The 27,093-nt window shown below is 46.8% G+C and overlaps 2 protein-coding genes across 2 annotated transcripts in view; both read left to right on the plus strand.

Moving 5' to 3' along the window:
* The first annotated feature begins 1,320 nt into the window (after nucleotides 1–1,320).
* LOC122374612 (E3 ubiquitin-protein ligase MARCHF8-like) overlaps nucleotides 1,321–27,093 on the plus strand; it is a 58,203-nt gene continuing 32,430 nt past the window's right edge. Inside the window, exon 1 of the mRNA XM_043353449.1 lies at nucleotides 1,321–1,678. The gene's annotated coding sequence lies outside the window, so the exon portion shown is untranslated. The remainder of the gene's footprint in view (nucleotides 1,679–27,093) is intronic.
* On the plus strand, nucleotides 14,017–15,783 carry LOC122374611. Its single transcript, XM_043353447.1, has one exon. It carries the CDS (start codon nucleotides 14,017–14,019, stop codon nucleotides 15,781–15,783), a length of 1,767 nt encoding a protein of 588 aa, XP_043209382.1.

Raw genomic sequence — 27,093 nt, forward strand, 5'->3', positions numbered from 1 at the left:
CATTTTGACCAATTTTGAGGAGTATGTTTTCAGGAAACTTGTCTATATATTAATAAGCACTAACCTACCTATCTACCTGCCTGTATGTCTATTTTCTTCACAGGCTGTGAAAATTTTAGTCAAAGGCTTTTCAAAAACGGCCACCAGATGATGCTAAGTGACCTCGTCCTCATCTTTAGAAAAAGTATATGTTTGTCGTCACTGCACAGGATGCTTGATTGCTACTTGGTTAGAAACTTTCAGCAGTTGATGAGCGACAAAACGTATCGAATTTAGGTACATGTAAGATTTTTGTATTGGTGACTTCATAACTAATACCTCTTCAATGATTTGTTCAAAAATGTCGAAACCTGGAAACTTTTCGATTGCCTCCAATGACTTCACCTGAAAAATGACTGAAACCTCTTTTTAAAATGTTTGACTTTGAGGTTCTTTCGGACGCCACTTACCACGCGTCGCTACGTGGTCCAGGAGGTGGGTTAGAGTGGCGTGTTTGACACTCCCCCTCCCAGTAGGACTCCGAAATCCAGCAGTCCCAGCGGGGGAGTTAAGCCCCATGAGCATCTCAAACTTATAAGTATGTGTTGATCCACGGTTGAGTTGACCGCCTTATTGATCTTTTTCTTTGTTGTTGACGCAGGCCAACATTAATTTTGCTACATGTTGACTTCTCCGTTATTTATCTTTCATATCCACTCCATGTCTGATCTTCGCTTCATTGTCTCATATCTTATCTACCACCTCATTTCTCATCTCGTATTAGCCACATCTCCATCGAAGTCTCCATCCTACATTTCCTCACATCTCTGCATGCTTCTGTAGCCTGTGAAACTATCTACCCTCGTCTCCTCCCTCATGTCTATCATCTCCTGCCGCCGCTGGCGCCGCCTCTCCAAGCGTCGCCACCGTCCCGACTGACTGACCCGCCACCGTCGCCGTCGACACCGACGATACCACCGCTGCCGTACCGTCGTGCCTACATAAACCGCTGCCGTACCTACATAAACTACATGTAGGTATGTATGTTACAGTTACAGTATATTGTATACCCTCGCCCCGCCTCCGTCACATGTCGCCTCTTCCTCAGCAGAAGAGCGTCTCCCTCGGCGCTGACGTGGCTCGACAAACTGTCCCGCTGCCGTCGAGGCCGACGCGGCTCTACTGACTAACCCACCACCGTCGCCGTCGACACCGACGATATCACCGCCGCCGTCGGTACCGACTGGGGCTCGGTCTGCGTCGGCGCACTGTGGTCGGTATCGACCAGCACCGGGGAATCGATGGCGTCCCAGGCCCAAACACAACTGAGACCCACCGGCCGTGCCGCTGTAACCGCCGCTCTCCGCTGTCCGCTGTCCGCTGTCCGCTGTAGAAAGGCCCGCTGCTTTCGTCGCTCAGTCGTATTCGACGACGAGCAAACGTCGGTTTCGACGTTTCGCGATTCTGCTCCCTCTCTCTGAGAGTAAAACAGGGTTGTGGCGGTAGCAGACACGGGAGACAGCCGCGGGAGAGTGTCTCCTTGTGTCGTTGGCCGTGTTTCGGCGTGTCGTGGTTGTTCTGACGAGTGTTCGCGGTGGCTGGGAACAGGTTTACGGTCTGTTAGCAGCTGATGAACTGGTTGAAGAAGAAGTGACAGTAGCTGTGTTGAAGAGAAAAGGAGAGTTGTCAGCTGCTTTAGGTGAGTGTCGACGATCAGGAAGGGTCAGGGGGAGGGGGAGGAGAGGGGAGATTCAGCTGGCTGGTGATGACGTCATGGACTGGTGGTGGGCGGTAATTGATGTTGCATCAGTGACGTCAGAGTTGATCCAGTTATCTTGTAGTTCGTAATGTCGTTTGGAATATCGTGAATGTTTTATTGAGCCGATAAACCAACAAATCGTGACCTGAATCAAGTTACTTTCATTGTTTGTTAGGCGCATTCTTTACCTCGATTGACTTAAAAAACTAACTAACAAAGGACCGATGCTCATTCTTATTATCCACGATGAGCGGAATCAGAGCCTACGAACATAATGTGAGTTGGAAATAGCCAACAATGGAAAGTGACCCGTAAGTCATTCTGTTTATTCAGAGTTCGTTGTGTACAAGTCGGATGTCGCAATGCGTCTCAGACCGTATCAGCTGGCTACGCCACCAGCTGACCGCATAATCAGCTGACGAATAGCCGCGGGGCAGCGACTACTAAAGGCTATTGAGGCTGATTAGCTTCGTTTGGCTAATGGGTAGGTAGATTGTTTATGCATAATACAATACATAAAATCGAGTTTCTAGATGAAAGCGGTTTTCACGACGGGCTACCTGGCAAATGCTATTGCTGTCCCACCATACTTGGCTAATTATAACCAAATAGGTATCTTTTGTTAGAAATTTAATAAGAAGATTCTCACGTCAATGACGGGGTTGTTTTCGTTCTCATAAACGTTCTAATTTATCACTAAAATATATGTCGACTCAATCTATCACATTGAACCTCGATTCCAGGCCCAGCGGATATTACGAACCTACAACCGACTTCTTTGTTTGGCTTTTCCAACACAGGTCAAAGTGTTGCGTTTGCCGGAAGTTGAGAACACTGAACACAACTCCTGCAATCCCGATCTATCAAGTTTGTGAAACAGTAATCCTCCTTTCGCTAAAGTTTCTTAGTTTCACCGGCGTCCGATTGGTCAACTATTTTATGAGCAGGATTCAGCCAATCAGCGTCCGCTGTCAACACTGTTCACAGCTCGGGCTGAACACGAATCTACTGCGGTAATGGATCACTTCGCCGGAAATGCCGCTAGCCAAGCAGCCACACAGGGATGGAATCTAGTGCGTGGTAGGCAAGTGGTAGGTCAGTGGGTGGTTTAGTAACCTGTTCGGGATAGAAGTTTGAACAAAGTTTGAGATTGATAAAACTCACGAGTTCCTCAGGGAATGTAGGGATAATGCGGCTCTATGGTGAATGAGTGAGTGAGCTGGATGCTTTCTGATTCTAATGGATGTGATGAGATGCATGAAGTTGCATTCATTCTCTCTTCTTTTGGCATATGCCTAATACGGTGCCCACTGCCCTTATGCTTTCCCATTCTTTGTATCCCACGTATGTTAGATGTTGGTTTAATTTCGGGAGCAAAAAGGGTTTTGTGCTCACTCGGATAGCGCCTTAGGTACTACTGTTTCCCCATTGACATTTCAAAGCTCACATAAATGAATATCCCTTTGGCTATTCAGTATTCATAAAAAACTAGACAGTGAGTGGAGAACAGGGTCATTGTTGGAATGTGCGGAATACATGGGTATACAGGGTGTCCCATAAGTTCGTTCTCACCTAAATTTTACGTTTTTAGGCTCTCTTGCTTAAAGGCACGCTGAAATTGGTTCGTAACTGAGCTTACGTGGTTGCCATGGCTGGTAGAAATATGCTCCACAGTAGCTAATTTCTGTAGACAAAATAGTTTTTGCTAAAGAGCCCGCTTCATACAGAGACGGCTAACGCCGCAACATAGAGGTCTCCGATACGGGTACGTCTCAGTATTTAGTCAGCACGTGACCATTTGCGACGATTGAGGGTGATTGAGGCCTACCAGTCTGTAGCCAATGTCCATCGCTAACTGGACGCACAGTCAGCAAGTGACGCCGATGATTTGTCGGGAGTCAATCGCTGCAAGTTTATCCTCTTTGCAGTCAGCCCTCAGGAGTGAGCCAAGTGGCCAAAACTGTGTGGCGCCAAAGTGGCCATCAAAAAGGTTAAAGGGTTAGAAAGTTGGTAAGTAGACTTTTCAGGATGGATTACCAGCTGTCTAAGAGTGTTCTTTCGGGGTACATAACTCGAGGTGACTTAAGCTTTGCTTACCGGAGGGCACAAAACAGTCAAAAACGTCTTAAAATGGCCAAACATGAGTTTCGTTATGCCTGAGGCTAAACAAAACTAGAGGGCTGATGACATCAACCACGTCATCTGGACTAACTAGTCCACGTTCGAGATGAAACACCCGTCCAAACCCGAAAACAACCCCATAAGGGCGAAGGAGGAGGCCTCCGTTTCGTCCCGTTATGTTCCTATGCAAAAGGCCATGGTCAATGTGTTGTTGGGTTATAGGCGTTCTGGAGTTGAACAAGTTGCAAGTGGCAACCCAGAAACAGTTTGGGGAAGCAGAATGCTTTTCCAAGAACATCTAGGAGGAGTTTCAGCCCTCAAGCTGAACTCGAACCGCGAGTATGAACACATTTATAGAGGAGAAAATGGCATCCGGGAGGTCGTAGGCCCATCTTCAGGCAAGACAGTGCATCAGTGCACAGGTCAAGCAAAGATTAAAAGCGGTGCAAGGAGACTGTGACAGGCGTTTGTGGCAAGATCACATGCCAGGCACCTCATCGGATCAAAATTTCATAAAAATGTGTTGGTTATGCTGAAATTGAGGCTCGTCGAAGCGTAGCGCTGTTCCAGCCTCGAGGAGCTCACGGTGCATGTCAAGTCAGTCTGGGTTAACTTTAAGCTTGCTATGCAGCCAAACATGCCGGTTGGTATGCCGCAGCATGTATTCACGTGTTTGCCTATTAAATGGGGAGCACATTGAGGGGTCATAAATATATCAAAACGCAATGTACTCTGTTTCACATGCAAACATAATGTGAGAACGAACTTTTGGGACACCCTGTAGGTACCTACTGTAGTGCAATCCGCATTTCGCAACATTTCACCTCTCCGTATCTGACATCGCTAGGCTGTTCATTTTGCGATTTTCACAATTCTCCGTCTAACTGTGACCGTCTTCATAATCCACCTATTTGTGATCTAATCCTCGCCGGTCGAGGGGGGGGGGGGCGGGTGCCGCCCCCCCCCCATAGGGTTTTTTCGCGATAGCTCCGAACACGCTGGCGATAGAGAGCTGAAACTTGGCATACCTGACCTTTGATCCAAGCCGCATCTTTTGACACCAACCGCATTTTTGGGTCAGGTCAGGTCACTGACCTATGACGTCATAAGTGAACCTCTGCACGGTCTTCAGATGTCGCAACTTCGCAACGCCCTCACTGCCAGAGGAGATGTCACAGGGAAATGAAACTTGCAGGATCTAGTATCCATTATGAGTCCCACAACTTGTATATCTCGGATTTTTCCTAAAGGTCATATGAGGTCAGGTCATTTTCGTGACCTCACCATTATAAGTCAATGGGGAAAAATGAAAACTGCTATTCTGGCGCCGGGAACGATCTCCAACTATCTCAAGCACACAGAATCGTGATTTTATGCACTCCTTGCAAGGTTAGATGAGTCACTTTTGCAATGTTGACCTTTCGTGACGTCATTTATGACGTCATCAAGGTCATATTAGTTTTTCGTCAATAACTCTTGATCAAATTGAGCTAGCGAGTCGGGAAAGCCACCAATGGACTCAGGAAGACCTGCCGAATCGAATGATATGCGACATGACCTCTTTCGACCAACCTCGTGACCTGGGGGTGCTGACCTGACCTTGACCTGAGGTCAACACCCCAAGTTGACCTGACCCAGACAAAAAGTATACCATTCGACGCGCCTGAGCGAGACGAACACGATGCTGCCAAAATCGGCGCTCTGCGGCCGTTTTTTTGCGAAGTTATTCACCAAAAACGGAACCGTACCTTGGGGCACTTGACCTGACCTCAGAGGTCACCGGTTGACCTAGGACCTTAAAATCGGGTACCAATCTCTGCGTCTCGTAACGGCGCACACGCTCGTTTTTTTCCGCGACGCGCTAGCTCCACCAGGGGCGAAACGGCGAGGGGGGGGGGGTCGTACCCGCCCCCCCCCCCTCGGCCGGCGCGTATGTAGAAAACCAATAGGTCCGGCGAGGGCTAAAGGACATAAGACAACTAGTGATAATCATTTATCAATAACTAAAGGACCCAACCAAACAATGTCCACCCGGTGAGAAAAACGCTCTCGCCCTGACGAGCTCGAAAAACGGTCATCGATTTTGACAAACAAAGGGCTGCCTTTGTGTCACTGTGCGGTGGAGGACGGGAGGGATGATCGATACCAAACCCAGCACACATGTGCTGAGATCCGAGTGTTGGAACTCTTAGTCAGGATCTGAATGCAGACTGCAGGCTGGGATCTATGGTGTCATTTCATTGGATCAGAGATGATGATATGTGGGAACGGTGGGATCGAATCCCAGTTCCATTTAAAATTTATGTGCGTGTCTGAAACATACGCTGCACATCTCTCGTCTGCCGTCTCACCGCCTGGTAGGTGTTTTGAAGTTTGATTTCGATGAAGCAAAGAATAGCTCGATGGCTTTGTTGGGTTCCATACATAAGCAAAAACATGCTAATTCTAAAAAAAAACAATAACAAAAAATGTGCTTGTTGACTTCACCCTTCGGTAGTTCAGAAACAAGTGCGCTTATAAGTGCCGTAAAGTTGTCTGCGTCATCTACATATGTAGGCATGCGTGCAGCTGTACATGACTGCGCCTCATATGCCTCACTAGCTCTTTCAGTTTTATCTAATGTGGAAACACGGCCCCAACCAAGGCTCCGACTGCGTGCAGTAAGGAATACAAAGAGATATCAGGCGCAAGGCCCTATATACGATCAGGCGCTTGATCAGGCGGGTATCGTGAGCTTGTATATATCGAGTGAGGACCGAGGCTCAGTGTTGTTTCAACGCAACACGTGTCTATTGGAATAGCCCACTTTCGGGAGCCAGCATGTTCCACTTCCGTCGCCTTTTTGTCATTTTTTGACCTCGCTCCATATAGAAATAGGTACCGAACTGACATTATGTGCTAAGGGCAAACTACCTGCGTGTGTCCTCAGGTGGCCGGAATGTTGTTGGTGCTGAAAAAACAACACTTGTTCGGATGGTACTCACACTTTGACCCAAATTGAAATGGACATGGTTGGTGAATAGCCTGGTAAATGTGGGCTGAAATTTAAAAAGCATAGGTTTTGAGGATGCTCGAGCACACTCATTGGCACCCCTGAAGATCGAATGGTAATAGATAACTGCCCTAAACCTATGTGAGTACCTACCTATCTCCATCTCGGATCCATGATTCGTGGCCATGGATCCGAGATGGATCTTGAGGGATTTTCTCAAAACTGTGAACTCTGAGGGAATGCAAAATAGTTGGTTCGTTGAGAGGCATCTATTAGCCATGTTTTCCACCATAATTCCATGCTTAAAGTCCACTAGTCTAGTGGCCATCTTGATTTTCGTGTTTGGTCGTCTGGGATCCGTGCCCATGTCTGTTCAGAGGTCATCTTTAAAGCCATCATAGTTCAGCGCGGCCAAACAAGCCTCCGTGGTGGCGTTCGGAGACCGCTGTGGGGCCCTTATAGGTCTTCATGATGCTTGAGGGCCCTCGAGCCCATCGTGGGGATCTCAGATGCCAGCGCGGCCCGTGGAGCCAACGTGGGAGCCCTCAAAGGATGTCGTGAGGGGCCTTGGAGCCAATAATGGGGCCCACAGAGGCCGTCGTGAGCGCTCTCAGAGTCAGATGCCGCTCAAAAAGTCGCTGTGTGGGCCGAGAGACCGGCATATGGGGAGCACCCGACCGTACTGGACTCTTAACCCGCGCCCCGTTGGGCTCTGCCGAGCAACGCGCCCGGTTGGGGGGGGGGGGCATTTTGCCCCCCCCCCTAAGATCTCGAGAACCACGCAACATAGCGACAAGCGGTAAACGGCGTTGGATAGCTCCAACGGGGAACTACCTTGTGACCCAATTTTATTGACCTGGGTCAAACCGATGACGTCACAGGTCAGGTCAAAGGTTCAATTTTCACCGTTTACAGGCACTTCAAGAAATGCGTTGTAAAATCGAGTAAAATTCATTTCATTGAAAATCATCGATGGGGAAATGTTCTTCAAACACATATTTTGCTGTTTGAGGTCACTGATACCAGGTCAGGTCACAGAGGTCAGGTCACGGGGGGGTCACAATATGAAAGTGTCGTGTGATACATGTTTTATGGTCCATTTTACATGATAAATGCGATTATATGGGTCAGGCAGCCTTTGGGGCCAGCTTAGATCACGTTTAGGTCAAGGTCAGGTCAAGGTCAGGTCAAATTAGGTCAAATTTCAAAGTTGATATTTTTGATAAAATGGGTATCGAATCGATGCAGCTCGTCACGGGGAGTTCAATGGTGGTCTTTGTTTTGCCGTACGTGGTCTAGAATCGCTAAAAATTGAGTTCAAAAATTTTACGTCATCATTTTTGAACAGTTTTTTCGCTATAACTTGGCCAAAAAACGAGATATCGATCTGAAATTTGGTATGTATATAGAAGAGCGCTGGGACTATCAGATATATTCCGGTTTTTTCGAAATTCGGAAAAATTTTGGATTTTTTCAAAGTTTTTCTAAAAAAATCAATTTTTTGATTTTTTTGGTCAAAAACCAAAAATTTTGAAAATCCGAGATAGCAGTTTTGTAGCGCCGCTTTTTGTCTACTAGACCATATAAAGAACTTTGAAATTGCTTGATAACTGTAGATTTGGTGAGCGTTTCAAGATTGCATCTTTTTTGCTCATTTTTGCTCGAACATGACCTCAGTTTGACCTCAATAACTCCTGACCTAAGGTGACCCAAGACTTGAAATTTGGTGTGAAGGTGTCAAATTGATGCCTGGGAAGGTACTGAAAATTTGGCGGCGCTGCGCGCCGCCGTTTTCTTGCTATTCAGGAAAAACCACAGGGGGGGCCAAAATGCCCCCCCCCAACGGGGCGAGGGTTAATAGTCCCAGATCGGCTTTTGTCTCTCATCACAAGTATGTAATAAATGATTTGACGGATTCCTTGAAGGCCAGCCTACGGATTTAGGGGGGCGTCTTTCCCCATCAGGGCAGGGGGCATCTTACCCCAAGGTACCGAATTAACATTAAATCAGTACATTTGCTAGCCATAAAACTACACCCTGAAACAAACTGTTTGGGACACAGTACACGCATGTTAACCCGCGCCCCACTGGGGGGGCTATTTATAGCCCCCCCTCCCGTTTTTCTGAAACAACTTCCAAACCGCTTAACGGATCGACGCCAAACTTACAGTACCTTCGGCTGCATCAATTTGACACCTTGTGTCAAAATTTGAACTTCGTAGCTACCATAGGTCGGCCGGAAATGACGTCAGAGTGACGTCATGTTCGTCCGATTTCGACGCAAAACATTGAACCACGGCAATCGCTCCCAAGAGCTCAGTTTTTAAGCTAGATCCAATTTCTTTGCATGACAAGACTCAGAATTGACCGCGCTATCAAACTGCTATCTCGAATTTTCAAAAATTTGAAAGTTTCGAAAATTTGATATAATCATATTCAAAATTTGTATTTTTATATTTTTTTCAAAAAGTTTTTGACTTTTCGTAAAAACCGGAATATATGTGACAGAACGCGTGATTATGACTAACTCTAGCATGTTTTAGCTAAATATCTTCAAAAATGGCCAAGTTATACCTACGCATTATTGCAAAAAATTCACAATTATTAATTTTTCAAATCAATTTTTCAGTACGTATTTGACATCGTACACCAATATAAATGGCACCATCGTGTTCCTGAGCTCAAACTGCATCCAATGGACACCTTTTTTGTTGAAAAATTTTAACTTCAAAATTTGACCTTTTTTGACCTGAAAGTGACCTGACCTAAGCTAAATTCGACTCAAAATGACCTCGAATGACACAGACGACATCAAATTCGAAATCTATGGCCTAAATGGACCATAAAACATGTGTCACGTGACCGACGCATGATAAAATATTTTCGTGACCTGTGATAACCTGACCTTGACCTGAAAATCAAAGTAAAAGTTTGGTACCCTCAGGGTATCTAGAGCATCTGTTTAAGAGTGTGTGTACCAAAAATGAGCCTAATCTTACTTGTAAGACGGCGGCCAGAGCCCAAAATGTGAACAAGCCAAAATGCTAATAATTTTTACTTTGACCTGACCTGTGACGTCATCGGTGACCTCGAGGTCAATGAAATTAGGTTTCGCTCGACAGTTTTTCCGGGGCTATCAGACGCCGTTTGAATTTTGACGATCGGCCCAGTAGTTTCGGAGTTAGGAGGGGGGGGGGGGGCTATGAATAGCCCCCCCCAGTAGGGCGTGTTATACACAGACCCCAGTGGGGCGCGGGTTAATGTATCACGACCATAGCAAGGGACATAAAAATTATATACCTTCTTTGATATTTACAATGTTTTGACACCAAAATATTTTTTGAAAGAAGCGGATAGAAAACATGCAGTCACCAGCCAGCCGTTGCCCAACTGAGCTTCGCAAATTTTTGTGCAGTTAACAAGGCAGTCTTCCACTTAACGCTAAGAACATTAATTTCCAGGTTCGATTCTTTGTTTCGCCGCTAGAGGGGGTGGGGCGTCTTTCCCACCCTGGGCATCTTACCCCACTCTTCCCTACATGGTTACGCATGGTTAATAAAATGGAGGCACGAATCCGCAATCCACATAACGTTTTTCTGTATAGGTGGAGCTTTTCCAGGGAAGTTAGTGGAGCAAAAAGTCGTCAAACCTATATGTCCATTGGTAACTTGAATACAATGCTAAGCTAAAAGCATTCCTAACGTTACAGAGATAATCTTTTGCAATACCTAATATTGACATTTCAAAGCTGGTCATTGCGAAAAAATGCTTTGGAAATCAACAAATTCCTACAAATGAGCCAAACAATGGTGGGGCAAAATTGCATGTTGGGGCAGCCACCCCAATCCCTACCAACTGTATGCATAGGAAGCTCCGCCCTGTTGTCCTGATTCCTCAGTAATATAATTGGACACACTGAACGCCTTGCACTGAACGCTGCCGTTGACACAGCTCCGGGCAAGTTGACGGAAGGTTGCCATGGCAACGCTTGTCGCGCATTATTTGATCTATAGCAACCATGCATGCATGCGTGTTACCGCCAAAGCTCTGTCGGTACTGGGATGAATGTTGGTGCCATGGAATGAGGCGCATGTTGCATGATTGTGATGTGTGTGACCGTGGCTGCTCGACGCATGGATGTGGATTACTAATTGCTACTTATTTTTCTCCAGCCATTGAGCTGAAGGCATCGGTGTGACGTGACTCACGTTGAGGTTGGCGCTATCATTGGTCTCGCTATCATTGGTCTCATTTGTACTTATTGGAGACGACTGACGAGCAGACGCGCCTAACAGCTGATTGGAGCACGACCCCATTATACCCGGACGAAGTAGGTGCCTGTTTGATCTTTAATTTGTTTATTGAACTTGGTTTTGTTTGTCCATGATTGTTTCATATCCTCATTTAATCATCAATGTCTTGATCTAGTCATTTTGTATGTGTTATCCTGTTTATGTGTTGCGACTGAATCTGACCGAATGTTGTTGTGTGTGTGTGTGGTTTTTTGACAGTTTTTACGGTCATTGGTCATCAGTATTGACCATCTCCACATCGAGGCTGCAATAAACCTTTTAGTTCGATCCAAGTTTATTTTGAGTTGCAGTTTGATTAACGGCGATGGACGATGGCGCTATCAGTAAAAATTCTTCCACCCGTAGTGGGGTGGCTTCAGTTATGATGTGTCACCAGTTTTGAGTTGTTTTCTGTAGTATAGTTACCTACAACTTGTGTTTGTAGTATAGTGTTTGGTGAAGTTAATAGTTTTTAACATAACCAATTCCTCTGAACCACTAACCTATTGATACTGACCTACCTTACCTGAACTAACATGGCTGATTCGGGGAAGGAGGATGAGACGTTGGACGCTCTGCAGTCCAGTTCTGGGAGAGCCATCCGTCCAACAGAGGCGGGACGCGAGTACCAAACTCAACTGAAGACGAAGGCCTACAAGCATCAGCTACGTGAACTGAAGCAGCTCAGTCGGCAGGTGGTCCGACAGAGTGTTACCGAAGTGGAGGTGAACCCAGACATCTCAGAAGAGAAGGCAAAGAAGTGGATCCACAACTACATCTCCTTCTCACAGACAGAATATGAGTTGTGTCACTTGCTCCCTCGGGCTGAAGTGGAGCAGCACTCAGATAACCACAAGATGGTTTTGGAAGAAATCGACCAAGTCAGAATGGTGGTTGAAGGCTACTTGAAGAGCAGACAGCCGCAGAAGACGGCAAGTGCATCAGTGGCTGGCTCTGGCGTCAGCACGAAGTCTGGCCTTCAGCTGATGCAGATCGAAGACCAGCGCAAGAAAGCTGAAGTGGCAGCAAGACTGTCCATGCTGAAGGCAAGGCAAGAGCTTGAGCGTCAACGCCAAGAGTTGCAATGGAAAGAAGAGGAGTTGGCACTGCAAACTGAGATCGAAATCCAGCATAGACAGGCAGAGGTGACACACAAGTTCAAGCTGGAACTGGAAGGTCAGACTGAGGGAAACGCTGTAACCAGCCGCCATCCGGAACAGACAGTAGAGGACATTGCTGCTCCATCTGATCACCAGCAGCAGCCTGCACCAGGACTGAGCACTGCAGCTGACACGAACCGAGAAGCTGATGTGAGGAATCCTAGTCAAGAACCTTCGCAGGGAGCAGCCGCCTCTTCTGCAGCAGAGCTTCTCTCAGGGCTGGCTCAGCTACTTGCAGAGCAGAGTAAGAGAAGTTCTCTGCCAGCCCTGGAGCCAGAGGTGTTCCGTGGTGATGCAGAGCAGTTTCACCTGTGGATGAAATCATTTGAAAGCTACATTGAAGCGCGCACTTCATCAGCTGCCGAGAGGCTACACTTCCTCTCTCGGTACACGAGCGGTGAAGCACGCAACGCGATCCAAGGTTTTCTGCACTTGAGCTCAGAGGATGCTTATGGTGAGGCGAAGGCGAAACTGCAAGAGCGTTATGGAAGCAACTTCATAACTGCACAGACCTACAGAAGGAAGATACGTACATGGCCGAAGATCGCTCCTGGCGATGCAAGGGGACTCCGGCAGTTCGCCGACTACTTGGAGAGTTGCGAAGTTGCTTCAAGAACCGTTGCAGGTCTGGATGTCCTCAGTGACCCTGACGAGAACGTTCGGATGCTTCAGCTACTGCCGAAGTACATTGTGAACCGCTGGGAACGGGTGGTAGACGAGGCGCTCTACGAGCCCCGCCTCGGATCCAGCGCGAGGTATCCGTCTCTAGGCGAGTTTGTCCTCTTTTTGAGGAAAGAAGCGCGCGTTGCCAGCGGACCGGTTGGTAGTCGTCTCTCCGAAGCTGAGCAGAACACGAAGAAGCCTCAGCCCAAGACAAGAGCAAGAACATTCTTAGCTGCCACCAACGCGCCGTCAGATGGTGACCAAGTGCCAAGATTGAGGTGCAAGATTTGCAATGGAGACCACACTCTGGACTACTGTCAGAAGTTCATCAAGATGAGCGTCCGTGAGAGACATGACGCCGTCCTCAAGCACGGTCTCTGCAGAGGCTGTCTCAAGCCTGGACATGTGTGGCGTACGTGCAAGGTGAAGAAACGGTGCACTAAGTGTGGGAAGCTGCATCCTACCGTCCTGCATGATGACGCTCTGGTGGCCTCTGATGGTGGGCGATCAAGCACGAAGAGCAGTCAGGGTACCCAGACAAGTGCGACTTCTCTTCGAGTGGGCGTTGCAGAGAGAAATGTGTGCGCCCATTCGATGGTCGTCCCCGTGCGGCTTCGTCATGATGAGCGACCAGATAGAGAGATCGTCACCTACGCCTTATTGGACTTGCAGTCAGACGCCTGTTTTATCAAGGAGTCGGTACGCCAGCAGATGGACGTTGAAGGGGTGGAAACCCGTCTGCAACTGAACACAATGACCGGGAAATCAGTCGAGCGAGCCCACGCCGTCCATGGTCTAGTGGTGCAGGCAGTTGATGGCGGAGACGAAGTACCCCTGCCTACGACCTACTCGCGCTCCGATATCCCGGCAGATCGTGGGCTCATCCCCAAAGAGGAGAGCGTACGGAAGTGGCCTCACTTGAAGTCTGTTGGACAGCAACTGCCTCCATACTTCGATGAAGCCGAGATTGGAGTCTTGATCGGAATCAACTGCGCGAAGGCAGTGAAGCCTCTATAAGTTGTCGCGGGAGAAGACCACGAGCCATGGGCAATGAAGACAGTACTTGGATGGAGTATCGTCGGTATCCTGGACAGTGAGGCGAAAAGGAGCAACGGGACGTCCTGTCACTTTGCCTTCCGCGTGCACACTCGAGAAGTGAGCCCTGTTCAGCTGATGCACCTGCTTGAGGCTGACTTCCACGACACGCTTGAAGAGCACACGTACTCACAAGACGACACGAAGTTCATGAACATCGTGAAGAGCAAAATACATCAGAGAGAGGACCTCCATTTCGAGATGCCCCTCCCGCTGAGGGACCAGATGTTCTCCTTTCCGGACAACAGAGAGGTGGCTTTGAAGAGGCTCCAAGGATTGAAACGCAGACTGGCGAAAGACCCAAGGTTCCGAGAGGAGTATGAAGCGTTTATGAATGACATGCTGGAGAGAGGCTACGCCGAAGTCGTTCCAGCCGATGAACAAGAACAGGAGGCCGGACATGTGTGGTACGTACCACATCATGGGGTGTACCACCCCAAGAAGGCCAAGCTCAGAGTGGTGTTCGATTGTAGCGCTCAACATCAAGGAGTGTCTCTGAATTCGCAGCTCCTTCAGGGTCCCGATGTCGGAAATAGCCTCATCGGCGTACTTATCCGTTTCAGAAAGGAGCTCGTCGGCCTCAGCTGTGATGTGCAGGGCATGTTTAACCAGGTCGGCGTCAACCCAGAAGACCGGAACCTCCTCCGCTTCCTGTGGTGGAAGCGAGGTGACATCACCGCTAGCCCAGAAGAGCACCGCATGACAACACACCTGTTCGGGGCGACGTCCTCGCCAGCGTGTGCGATGATGGCATTGAAGGAAACTGCCAACAGATACGAGAGTACATCAGGAAGAAGTGCAGCCGAGTTCGTGCGGCGTAACTTCTACGTGGACGACGGCCTCACATCCGTACCAGACGTGGAGTCTGCCGTAGACCTGGCGAAGAGAACCATCGATCTCTGCGCGAAAGGAGGCTTCAACCTACGGAAGTTCGCGTCTAACGAGTCTGAGGTCCTGCTACAGCTCCCGGCCAACCGTCGCGCCAAGGACTTGCAAGAAGTCGAAGTCATGAGTGAGATGACGGCACTTGAACACACCTTGGGCATCAGGTGGAACCTGAGAGACGACACTCTCGGCTTCAGCTTCGAGACTCCAGAACGGCCACCCACCAGAAGAGGGATCCTCTCTCTCGTGAGCTCCCTCTACGACCCTTTGGGTTTCGTATCGCCGGTAACCCTTCAAGGCAAGAAGATCTTGAAGCAGCTTTGCACAGATGGATACGACTGGGATGATCCACTAGCCGACGAGACTGCCCAACGCTGGGAAAGCTGGAAGTCCGGCCTCTCGCAGCTCTCCTCAGTGAGTGTGCCCAGGTGCTACGCCCATGGCCTGGGACAAGAGTGTGTGAAGCTGTACGAGTTGCATCACTTCTGTGATGCAAGTCTGGAAGGCTACGGCTACTGCAGCTATCTAAGGATCATGACGGAGGACGGGCAAATGGCATCATCACTCGTCTTCAGCAAAGCACGAGTCACTCCTAAGCGCCCTCTCACCGTACCCAGACTGGAGCTGACTGCGGCAGTGGCGATGGTGAAGGGCAGCTGTCTCCTAAGAAGAGAGCTAGATATACCAGAGTTGAACGAAGTGTTCTGGACCGACAGCAAAGTGGTGCTGGGTTATATCTACAACGAATCGAAGAGGTTTCATGTCTTCGTGTCGAACCGCGTCCAGCAGATTCGACAGGCGACGCGCCCCACTCAGTGGCGACACGTCCGAAGATAACCCAGCTGACATCGCATCGAGAGGAGCAGCTCTGAACGAGCTGAAGACCAACGGTCTGTGGTGGAACGGACCTGCGTTCCTTCTGCAGCGCGGAGGTCTTCCCGGACAGGTCACAAAGGCAGAAGTGGCATCGGATGACCCTGAAGTGAAGGCAGCAAGTGTGCTCAAGATTGAAGTCCGAGGAGTCCCAACCAGTCTCTGGCCAAACGACTGGACTACTTTTCCAGCTGGTCTCGAGCCAAACGAGCTGTCGCCGTGGTACGGCGCTTCTGCCAGATAGTGCGCCAGCGCGCAAGAAGCTGTGACCGAGATACAGCACAACATGAGGAGGGCGCGCTGGGACAGCCGCGCGGAGTGGCGACCAGCGTAGAAGAGCTGAACAAAGCTGAAAGGGCAATTCTGAAGTCTGTTCAAGCTGACAGTTTCAGCGAAGAGCTTCAGAGACGGAACTTGGCCCTTCAATCAACAGACGAAAGAAGTGGACGGATCAAGCGGTGCGTCAAGAAGACGAGCTCGTTGTTCCGACTGGACCCGTTCATCGACAACGACGGTCTGCTGCGAGTTGGGGGTCGACTCCGGAGAGCAGATGTGCCTTTCGAAGTGGCTCATCCGGTGATATTGCCCAATCGCTCACATGTGACAGACCTTGTTGTGCGTCATGTGCATGACCAGATGGAGCACTGCGGACGAGAGACAACTCTGAGTGAAGTGAGACAGCGAGGATACTGGATAGTACGAGGAAGGTCTGCGGTGTCTCGATGCATCCTGAAGTGTGTGAAATGCATCCGTCTGAGAGGAACGCCGTCTGTACAGAAGATGTCGGATCTCCCTGCAGAACGTGTGGAAGGTGCCGAGCCGTTCACGTTCACAGGAGTGGACTATTTCGGCCCTTTCTATATCCGGGAAAAGAGAAGCGATGTGAAGCGATGGGGCGTGATGTTCACGTGCCTGAGCTCCCGAGGTGTCCACTTGGAGACAGCAAACTCACTATCGGCTGACTCGTTCTTGAACGCATACCGGCGCTTCGTGGGGCGGAGAGGCCCGGTACGCCGCTTGTTTTGCGATCAAGGAACCAACTTCATGGGCGGCAAGAGCCTTCTGGAAGCCGCCCTGAAGGAGACTGACCACAAGAAGATCCAGGATGAGCTCCTGAAGGATGACTGCGACCTCGTTGAGTTCCACACCAATGTCCCTCACGCAAGTCATATGGGAGGCGTTTGGGAGCGACCGATTCGGACAGCGCGGGCGGTGTTCAGCAGCATCCTGGCCTCGCACGGCCACAGCCTGGACGACGAACTGCTGCGCACAGTGATGGTCGAGACAGAAGCCATCATCAACGGCCAGCCACTTACTTACACTAGTATGTCCGATACTAACACGGTCGAACCCCTGACTCCTCAGCAGCTACTAACCTTAAAGTCGAAAGTAGTGTGCTCTCTTCCGGGACGATTCGTCAGGGAGGACCTGTACGCGAGACATCGCTGGAGGCGCGTGCAATTCCTGGCGAACCTCTTCTGGACACGCTGGAGGAGAGAGTTCCTGCCTTCTCTGCAGGAACGGAGACGGTGGCAGGCAACTGAACCCAACGTCCGAGACGGTGACGTCGTGATCGTCGTGGACGATGCTGCCCCAAGGGGGCGGTGGCCGATGGGACGCGTTGTGCGCGTGTATCCGAGTGACGACGAACTCGTGCGTAAGGTGCGCGTGAAGATCGGGCGGTCGGAGTATGACCGACCGATCCACCGCCTCATACTGCTCTTGAGAACTGACGAGTAGGGCAGTGAGGGACTGCAGTGCGTGAGCGAGCCGCGACCGATGGTGGGCTCGTAGTGAAGGCTGACTGCCCGGTGGCTAGCTAGGTGAGCTGGCGCCATCGCTGAACGGCGTGACTTTTGCTCACTTGCGTACTTTGTGAATTTTGTGACCGAGACACGCAGTAGCGGGTAAGGCAGTGTACTGCGCTGCGGTGCCGATGGCCGATTGTGTTTATTGTTGCACGTTCGAGGTCCAAATGGCTAGACGGGCTAGACTCTAGATCGTGCAGTTCGGAGCGTGTTACCACTCTGCGGTTCGGGTGACTGAGTGGAATCGCTGTCGGGAGAACCGAGGTCTTAATTCCCGTCAAGGGAGCCTTTTGTGTTGATGTATCGCTTTTGCGCGGGACGCGCGCGAGAAGGTTTGATTTTTTTGGCAAAAAATGGGGAGCCATGTTACCGCCAAAGCTCTGTCGGTACTGGGATGAATGTTGGTGCCATGGAATGAGGCGCATGTTGCATGATTGTGATGTGTGTGACCGTGGCTGCTCGACGCATGGATGTGGATTACTAATCGCTACTTATTTTTCTCCAGCCATTGAACTGAAGGCATCGGTGTGACGTGACTCACGTTGAGGTTGGCGCTATCATTGGTCTCGCTATCATTGGTCTCATTTGTACTATTGGTCTCAAGATAAGGGTCCAGGCGACCTGTAGGTTTGATGCGGTGAATACCCCCACCTTCGCCACACTCGCTCGGTGCTACGGAGCTCCGATCTCGCGACCGGTCACCTGTACTTGTAGACTGTGCCGCATGACATAGCAGTTGAGCGGGCCAGCGGAGCTTAGGCGGAAACTAGCGCCGCGTTTGACAGAGAAGGACGCTCACCATTCCGCCAGGAGGGCCGCTCGCCATTTTAACTCCATATAGCGCCTCGCTGACAATGAAAGACACTGCATGAGGACGACACTATAGGGTTCGGCAAAAATTAAGTCCACTTCTTATGACAACACTTTCCGGTTCCTAATCGTGTCTACACATGAGGGATGACGATTCAGGCTGCACTCCTGCATTGCACGGTCCTTGGCCGCAGAACATGAGGTGACGAACGGACCTCGGGTCACGGATCACCGAGCTACGGCCAGTTTCACAGAGATTGTCGACCTGAACGGCTGCGTCGCTACATGAAGGTCTGAAATTTTTATCAAGGGAGCTGAACCAGACAGTCGGCATGCTCCAGGCCGAAATGACACAGCGTGTCATAGCTGATTGGTTGGGACATCTGCCTGTTGTTTTTGTTTGCAAGTCTTAATTATGGGCGAACTGTCTGCACAGTCCGGTGTTGGTGGGATACGCACACGGCTGCTGGCAGTGTTGCTAATCGTTCCAGTTTGCCGGCGTGCGCCTACCATTTCAAACGCTACATAAATCGCATTGAAAAAGGCGGCCGGGAAGAGGGGCCAGTAGTTAGCGACAAAATTGGCCAAGCGGCTCGCGCTGAAGCGCTATCACATCTCCAAACAGGACCGTGAGACGCTATTGGAAGAGCTCTCCGAGGCTCATTACCTACCTTCGGCCCAATACTAAGCCAACGCATGGTCAATGACATGTTGACATGCATTTTCAATCAGGACGACGCGCCAGCTCATCACTCTGCCAAGGCCTAGCGGTGGTGCGAATTGAACTTATCAGACTTCTGAAGGAAAGAGATGCTAGCCGGCTGCCATTCGGACCTCATCCTGATCGACGAACTTCAGGCTATCGTCCAGCAGAACCTGGACAAACAGAAGCCGGCGGCCAACCCCGGCGCCTTGTCGTTACAGCTCAAACGGGCATGATAAAGAATCCAGCCGTATTTACTGCACAACCTAGTTACCAGCATGCAAATTTGCGTTCGTATGTAAATCCCTGTTCGTGGGAAATAACATGAACGGTAAAGAGAATCGCTGTCCCCTTTGTAGCAACTTAGAACGTTTTTTTTAGAGGATACAACTTATGCCGGACCATGTAACTCACACATCATTCATTGCAGCTTCACCTTAGATTGCAAGACGTGGCAGCTTGTTTAGGACGTAGCAGTTAATGTTGTCATTATCGGCATACCGCCGACAACGTCACTAATCACTATTTATATCCGAGAGTGCCTGCTTTTTTTGGTCTCTTGGTCTGTCCTATCAGAAAATCCGTAAAACAAGGTATAGTACCTAAATTACAGTATACCTAGTCATTTGTCATGAACCTCGTAGAGTGTTCTGATATCCCAGAACCTCTAAATAGCCAACAATTTAATCCCTTTGCCAATATCACCTCACCTGAACTGCAGGTTGATGACAACAGCTTTAAAACCCTACAATCCTCTTGTGGCTATTTCTCCCTTCCGTCAATGTTTGATACAAATAAATCATCACACTATTTTTTGAATATCATTCATATAAATGCCAGGTCTATTTGCTCAAATGATAAATTTGAAGAACTTCAGTTGTTTTTGACCAGAAGTCATTGTGTTTGGCATATCATTTGCATCACTGAAACATGGTTATCGGACGACCAAATTTCTAATAGACAACTTCCTGGATATACAGGTTATTTTGAGAACAGGAATGGCAAAATGGGAGGTGGGGTGGCAATCTATGTAAATACTGAATCAGTTAAACATTCACTCAGATCTAAAATTAAAACCCTACAATGTACTCAATCAGTTATCATAGAATGCCAAGTCGATAGTTATCCAACATGCATTGTTGGAGCTATATACAAACCTCCAGACTTGGACAGTGACATTTTTTGTTGTGAACTTGAATCGTTGCTTGAGAATATAAATCATGAGAATAAGACAACCTTCCTGGCAGGTGACTTTAACCATGACCTCTTCAATATTGCAAATAATAACAAAACATTAGAATTCTTCAATACACTTGCTTTTCATGGCTTCTGGCCAACTATCTTTAAAACAACAAGAATCTCTGATGAAAGGGGTTCTCTGCTTGATAATATTTTTTGCAACAATATTGAACTGGTCTCCTGCTCTGGGATTATATATGAAGATCTCTCTGATCACTTTCCTATCTTTACCTGCTCTTACCCTCACAAAGATGCCAAAAGACATGACACTTATAAGCTCATCTTCAATGAAAACAGAATGGACAATCTCAAAGACTATATTACTGAGCATCTGCAAAATTTCTCACAAACTACAGATCCAAACATTGCCTCAAACATTATCATAGATGCATACTCCTCAGGAATAAAGATGTTTAGCACTGAAATAAAATGCACAAGAAAAAGTAAAGCTATAAAACCCTGGATAACTCCAGCAATACTAACATCTATCAATAGGAGAGTGTTTTTGTACAAAGAAAAAAATAAAAACCCAACCACAGAGAATAAGCTTGCCTACAATAGGCATAGGAACTGCCTTAACATTATCATAAAAGTAGCAAAGAAAAATTATTTCCAAAATCAATTTCAAGAAAATAAATCTAACTCCAAGAAAATGTGGGAGCTTTTGAAAAAATGTGCCATGGGAGGATGCAGTAGGCAGTCCTTGCCCAGTAGCTTTGTCAATGAAAATGGTACACAACTGGATGATGAAAATGACATAGCTGCTTCATTTAACAAATATTTCATTTCAATATGTGAAAAACTGAAAAATGAAATTCCTCCAAGCAACACTGACCCTTTAAGTTATATAATAAGTGATCATGCTGAGCATATATCCAAATTTGAGCCTACTAATTCAGCTGAGCTTAACTCGATCATCAAAGCCATGAAAAATGTTGGCTCAGGTATAGATGGTATAAATGCAAAGATATTCAAGTCTACCTACTCTACAATAATACCTGAACTTGTGCACTTGGTTAATCTCTGCTTGGAAAAAGGTATCTTCCCAGAAAACATGAAAATTGCAGTTGTCAAACCTATTTACAAAGCTGGCAACAAAAGCAGCATGTGTAACTATAGACCAATAAGTATTTTGCCTTATATCTCAAAACTTGTTGAAAAGATAATTCACAAAAGACTCATGGAATATCTCCTGCAACATAATATATTGTCTGCTAGCCAATTTGGCTTTCAAAAGTCACTTTCAACATATATGCCCATACTTCTCCTGCAGGATACAATAATGAAAGTATTTGAAAAAGGCAACATTGCCATAGCTCTGTACATCGATTTAAAAAAAAGCATTTGATACTGTAGATCATGACATACTAATAAGAAAATGTAGCAAATATGGCATTGTTGAGCAAGCACTTAGCCTGATAGAATCTTACCTTACTAATAGAAAACAATGCGTAGAATATAACAGTGCAAGATCTTCAATAGAAAATGTAAACATTGGTGTACCCCAGGGCTCCATTCTTGGTCCTTTGCTTTTCTTACTTTATGTAAATGATCTTCCAAATATTTGTAAAACAGCACAATGTTTACTGTATGCAGATGATACAGTCTTCATTTTTGAAGGTGGAACAGCGTTCCAGCTTCAAAATATGATTGACGTTGAATTGCCCATTATATGCACGTGGTTGCAAGCAAATAAACTTAGCCTCAACACAAAGAAAACAGTGTATCAAATCTACAATAATACACTCAATCCAGCAGAACTTAATGTAACATTAAATGGTGATCCTATTGAGGCTGTTCAATCAGTCAAGTACTTAGGAATGATTATAGATCCGAACCTTAAATGGAATCTCCATATTGACCACTTAACAACAGTTATCAGTCGTAACATTGGGGTAATGAGCAGAGCAAAATTTTTCCTTGATACTCATTTGCTAACTCTTTTGTACAATTCACTGGTCTTACCATATATCAATTATTGTTGTGTGTTGTGGGGATTTACATTTCCTTCTTACTTAAACAAAATTGAGTTGCTTCAGAAGCGAGCCATTCGTATTATTACTCATCAACATCGTTTAGCACACACAGAGGAAATTTTCAAAAGCCTTAAGCTTCTCAAAGTTCATAATATAGCAAAACAGCAGGCTATTATCTTAATGCACAGAAAACTTTCTTTTTCTCTCCCATCATCTGTTGATGGGTTATTTACCCTTAGTGACCCTAGCGATTCAAGGACCAGAAATCGTCAACAGTTCATTGAACCATTTATAAAAAGATTATACTGCACTCGTAATGTAACATGGCTTGGGCCTCGCATCTGGAATAAAATTATGGCAACTCAATTTAACGCTCAATGCATTATCAACATGTCTAAATTGCAAGTAAAGAAAATAAGTAAGGAGTATTTCCTAGAACACCCTGTGTAGCTTTTGTTTACATAAGTTCAATAATCAATAGTAAAATATGCAAATAAATAAGGTACTTTCAAATAGAATAATATGCATGCGTTGTATCACGTTGTAGTTTTTTATTCAACTTCTCCAAACACCTTCTACTCGTATAGCGTAGCCTGTCAGCCATAGTGACTGTGGCTTACACCGAACCCACCCTTACGGCGTTGTGACCGGTGACCCCGACCAGCAACAAGCTCTGCTTAGCTGGAAGGGTTCATCCGGTCACACATGACCTTTTGCAGAATACTGACCAGAACCTGTGCTTTGTGTGTATGTATGTGTCCCTTTACTAACCCTGAATGAGTGTTCTTTTACATCATAAAACATGGTATTGGAAGTAGTGATTTAGTCTCCCGCTGCTTTCAGCGGGGACATCTTTTGCCGTTCTTTTTTCTTCTAACTAACCATACTTCCTCTTACCGACTGGTTGCTTATTTTGAGTTGTTTTCCGTTTCTTAGCAGGGAGTGCCGCGACTTTGCCATTTTTATGTTTTCTCTGGTGGTAAAGTAAGGTTCTGTGAGTCGCTGGGCTGAGGGAGGGGGCACTCCTGGTCACCTATTAATGGGTGGCGGTGTAGTTAGAAAAAAAAATATCATTATCTTAACGGTTGCATAGTTCAACCTTCATAACTTTTATTTCCTTAGTTGTTTCATATAATTTCAACAGCGCTGAACAACTGTTGAACAGTTCATTTCAATAACTGCATTGTAAAAGCTTCGGCCAGGGTTAACCAGTAAACAATATGTTAAGTGTTACTCTCGCCCCGTTCGCTATGTGTTCGCTTTATACTTCTATCGAACGTGATATCATTCTAAGAAAGCATTAATAGTGTAGAGTATAGAAGCCATTCGGCCAGTGGCGGATCCAGGGGGGGGGGGCAAAATGGGCATTTGCCCCCCCCAAACGGCATAATTTTAACATTACGCCTATGGACGATGCATGGAAAGAATCGATAAATTGTTATGGTTTGCCCCCCCCCCCCAAAAAAAACTTTGAGCTGGATCCACCTCTGGCCATTCCCACCGATGGGACTCGAAGCGATGCTGCTAGGTAATGCATATAGGCTGATTGGCGATTTCAGCTTATAGACAAGACAAGGAAACGTTCTCAAAAATCAAATTCACACGGAAGAAACATATTTCAAGAGTGCACGTGTCTCGTTGTCGTTGTATCCGTTATTCCTCGACGGACCTATCGGCTTTCTGAATACCGAGAGGGGTCTAGAGTGTGTGTGTGTGTGGGGGGGGGGTGCTGGACCCCGCCGCCGTTTCACCCATAATTAAGCTAAAAGCCTTGCAAACAAAAACAACACCCAGCGATTCACAATCAAGTTAAAAGTGTCAGGGCTACATGTGACCTCTGAGGTCAGGTCACGTGCACAGGTGCAGGGTGTTCATTAGCGAATAATAAGCCCCCGCTGGAGCCCCAAATGATCGCCGGCCATCGTGCAGACGAGGCCTTCGACGACACACGGCAGCGTTCAGTTCATCAAGGGTCTTTGGTTCTTGAGTTCGCTCCGCAACTTGAGTTGCTTGAGGTTAAACGGTGAAGTCCAAGCAGGAAAAATCCAGACTGCAGAATGACCAGGGGTGCTGGGATCTTGTTCAGTTGCTCGAATGTGATGAGAGTCTAGCAATTCTTTAATAATCTGTCCAGTATTCACGTCCGCAATGGATTAAGAAACCCTGGGAAGGCATTTTTAAATATATGGACTACTGATGTCAATTACAGAAAGTCGTGATACCGATACCAAACCAAATACCAACAGGAACCGTGGGAAAATACCGAAACCGAACCGACTTGGGAATATCAGGGAAATGCCAACTTTTTACCAAAGTCACAGTCTCTTTTACATTAGCGAGGACTCACAATACCTAACCAACAAAATACCAACAAATGTGTTAGCCTCGAAACGCCAAATACCAAGTTGGTATCGGTTTGGTGTCGGTATGCCAAAAAGTTGGTATTCTATTGACATCTCTAAGATACCATAGACAGCGTTTACAATTCCTTTACGTGTAAAGAGAGAAAATTATCAGATGTCGTGTAACTGATTTGTTAAACGTCTAGAGGATTAACAAACTGTTAAACGTCAAGTAGACATTTCGTCTAGTCTGAAATATGTCGTATTTTTTATTTAAAATGAATTTTTTACCATTAAGCACCCGAAAGATATCGGCGGTACGGGATACATTTTTTAAACCGCTCGTAGATGGAAAACAATCTTTTAACCCTATTCCTGGCGGGCTCCGCCGGGACAAGAAACTGGCGGGGGGGGGGGCCGATTTGGCCCCCCCCCCCTGAGATCTCGAGAACGAAGCAAGATAGCGACAAGCGGTAAACGGCATCGGATACGCACGGCCAAGATCTACAATTTTTACAAAGGTCATTTTCAGGTCAGGTCAAAGATGACGTCACAGGGGTCGAAAAAGTCAAAATGGCGGCACTAGATATGGAGAGAGTTTTTCTCGAATAACTTTCGAATTAGTCAAGATAGGAACAAACTAAGGGCATCATCGTGATTCTCTCGTCAATCCGCATCGAATGATATATATGTTGACCTCGAAAGGTCAAGGTCAAAGGTTGACCTCAGGTCACGTGACCTCGAGGTCATCATGTATATCATTCGATGCGTCTTGACGAGCTGAACACAATGAGACCATCCACGCGTCTGTATCTTGTTCCTGTACGGAGTTATTGGCCAAAAACATTTGGTGACCTTTGATGACGTCACATGACCTCACAGCTGCCCAACAGCAAAACAGACCTCAAGGTAGTGAAGGTTGATCGTATATGAAGTCATGTATGGTATATGGGGCCATTCCGACTCGTTTTAGTGGTAAAAACAGGGAGTTGATTTTTCCCCCATTGACTTATAATGGGGAGGTCGCGAAATTGACCTGACCTTAGGTCACCGATATAAAAATTCCGAGATATACAACTTGCACATACTGGTACCCTAACTAAACCCTGAAGAGAAGAAATTGATCGGTCAAAAACTCTAGCTCTGGCGTGATTGCAAACTTTTCTGAGGTAGCGTCACCAAACCGCCTCTGGTGACCTGACCTGAGGTCAGATCAACTCAAAATTTTCAGACATGTTGCGTAGAAGCCTTTTAGGAAAAGTCAGAAAATTTGAGCTTCCTAGCTCAACGCGTTTGGGAGATATAACCAAAAAACCTCAGGGGGGGGGGGGCTCCTGAGGCCCCCCCGCCAGGAATAGGGTTAAACGTCTCGCCTAACGGCTCGACGTTTAAAAGATTTGTTCTACCTACTTGCGGTTTAATATATAATCACCCTGTTTTTCAGTTGGAACGGTAGTTAATGACAAAAAAAGGTTCAATATCTATATAATGTCGTTTATGACGTTGCACATGGTTCAAAGCGCAAAAGTTGAGCATCTCTCTTGCACGGAATGAAGCGATACGAGCACGACTCCATATGCAAACGATAGTCTTAAAGGAAGGGTGCCACCTTCCGAAATTTTTGTTCTATGAATCTATTTTACTTATTTGAATTTTTAGACGTGGTTAGCGCGTCCACAATATACAAAAAACCGAAACATTGCATTTAATACATTGGCCAAAAAAAAGATCGTTGTTTATATCACCACTACAACTCAAGGTCGTTTGATGTGGCAGCTAGGACGGCTGGCATATCCTGTTGTCATGGCAACATATCATTCTGCCATTTGCATTGATGGCGCAACTGAGACAAAAAGATGAACAAATAAAAAGGAAGAAGATAACATGATTTGAACTAAAGGTTTCATCAAAAGAACATCAGAAAGAACATCAGAAAAGAACATCAAATAAGTCGAGTAAAGGTTTTTCCTTTACAATGCTTAAGAGATCTATGGAACCCTTCACCCTTCATGCAACTTACTAGAAAAACTTCCCAATTAAAATTTTAAAACTTAAGTGTATACCATAAAGAAAAAATATACCCTTTCAAAATGATAAAACATGCTTCAAAAGTATAACTTTTATACATACCTTTGCTGATTTCATGTTTTATAAAATACCCTTAACACGACGAGGAAATAGTGCTGAAGATTTTTGCCTGCCCGAATGCTGGCAGCAAAACTCGCAAATGATAACTTCACGTGCGGATTCAATGCTGACCGTCTCGAGCATAGGTAAGTGAAGCCGGTTTTTAGGTTCATGTGAGGCTAATCTTGTAAAAACTGCGTTGTGTCCAAAAGGTGGCACCCTTCCTTTAAATCATTTTTGTCATCAAAACAAATTTTAATATGTCCCTT

The sequence above is a fragment of the Amphibalanus amphitrite genome, unplaced genomic scaffold (assembly GCF_019059575.1).
Source record: "Amphibalanus amphitrite isolate SeventyFive unplaced genomic scaffold, NRLGWU_Aamphi_draft 001681F_arrow, whole genome shotgun sequence".
In the NCBI taxonomy this organism is placed as follows: Eukaryota; Metazoa; Arthropoda; class Thecostraca; order Balanomorpha; family Balanidae; genus Amphibalanus; species Amphibalanus amphitrite.

What these genes read in the sequence shown, in the direction of transcription:
- LOC122374611 (XM_043353447.1), top strand. Translation starts at nt 14,017, where the DNA reads ATGAAGACAGTACTTGGATGGAGTATCGTCGGTATCCTGGACAGTGAG.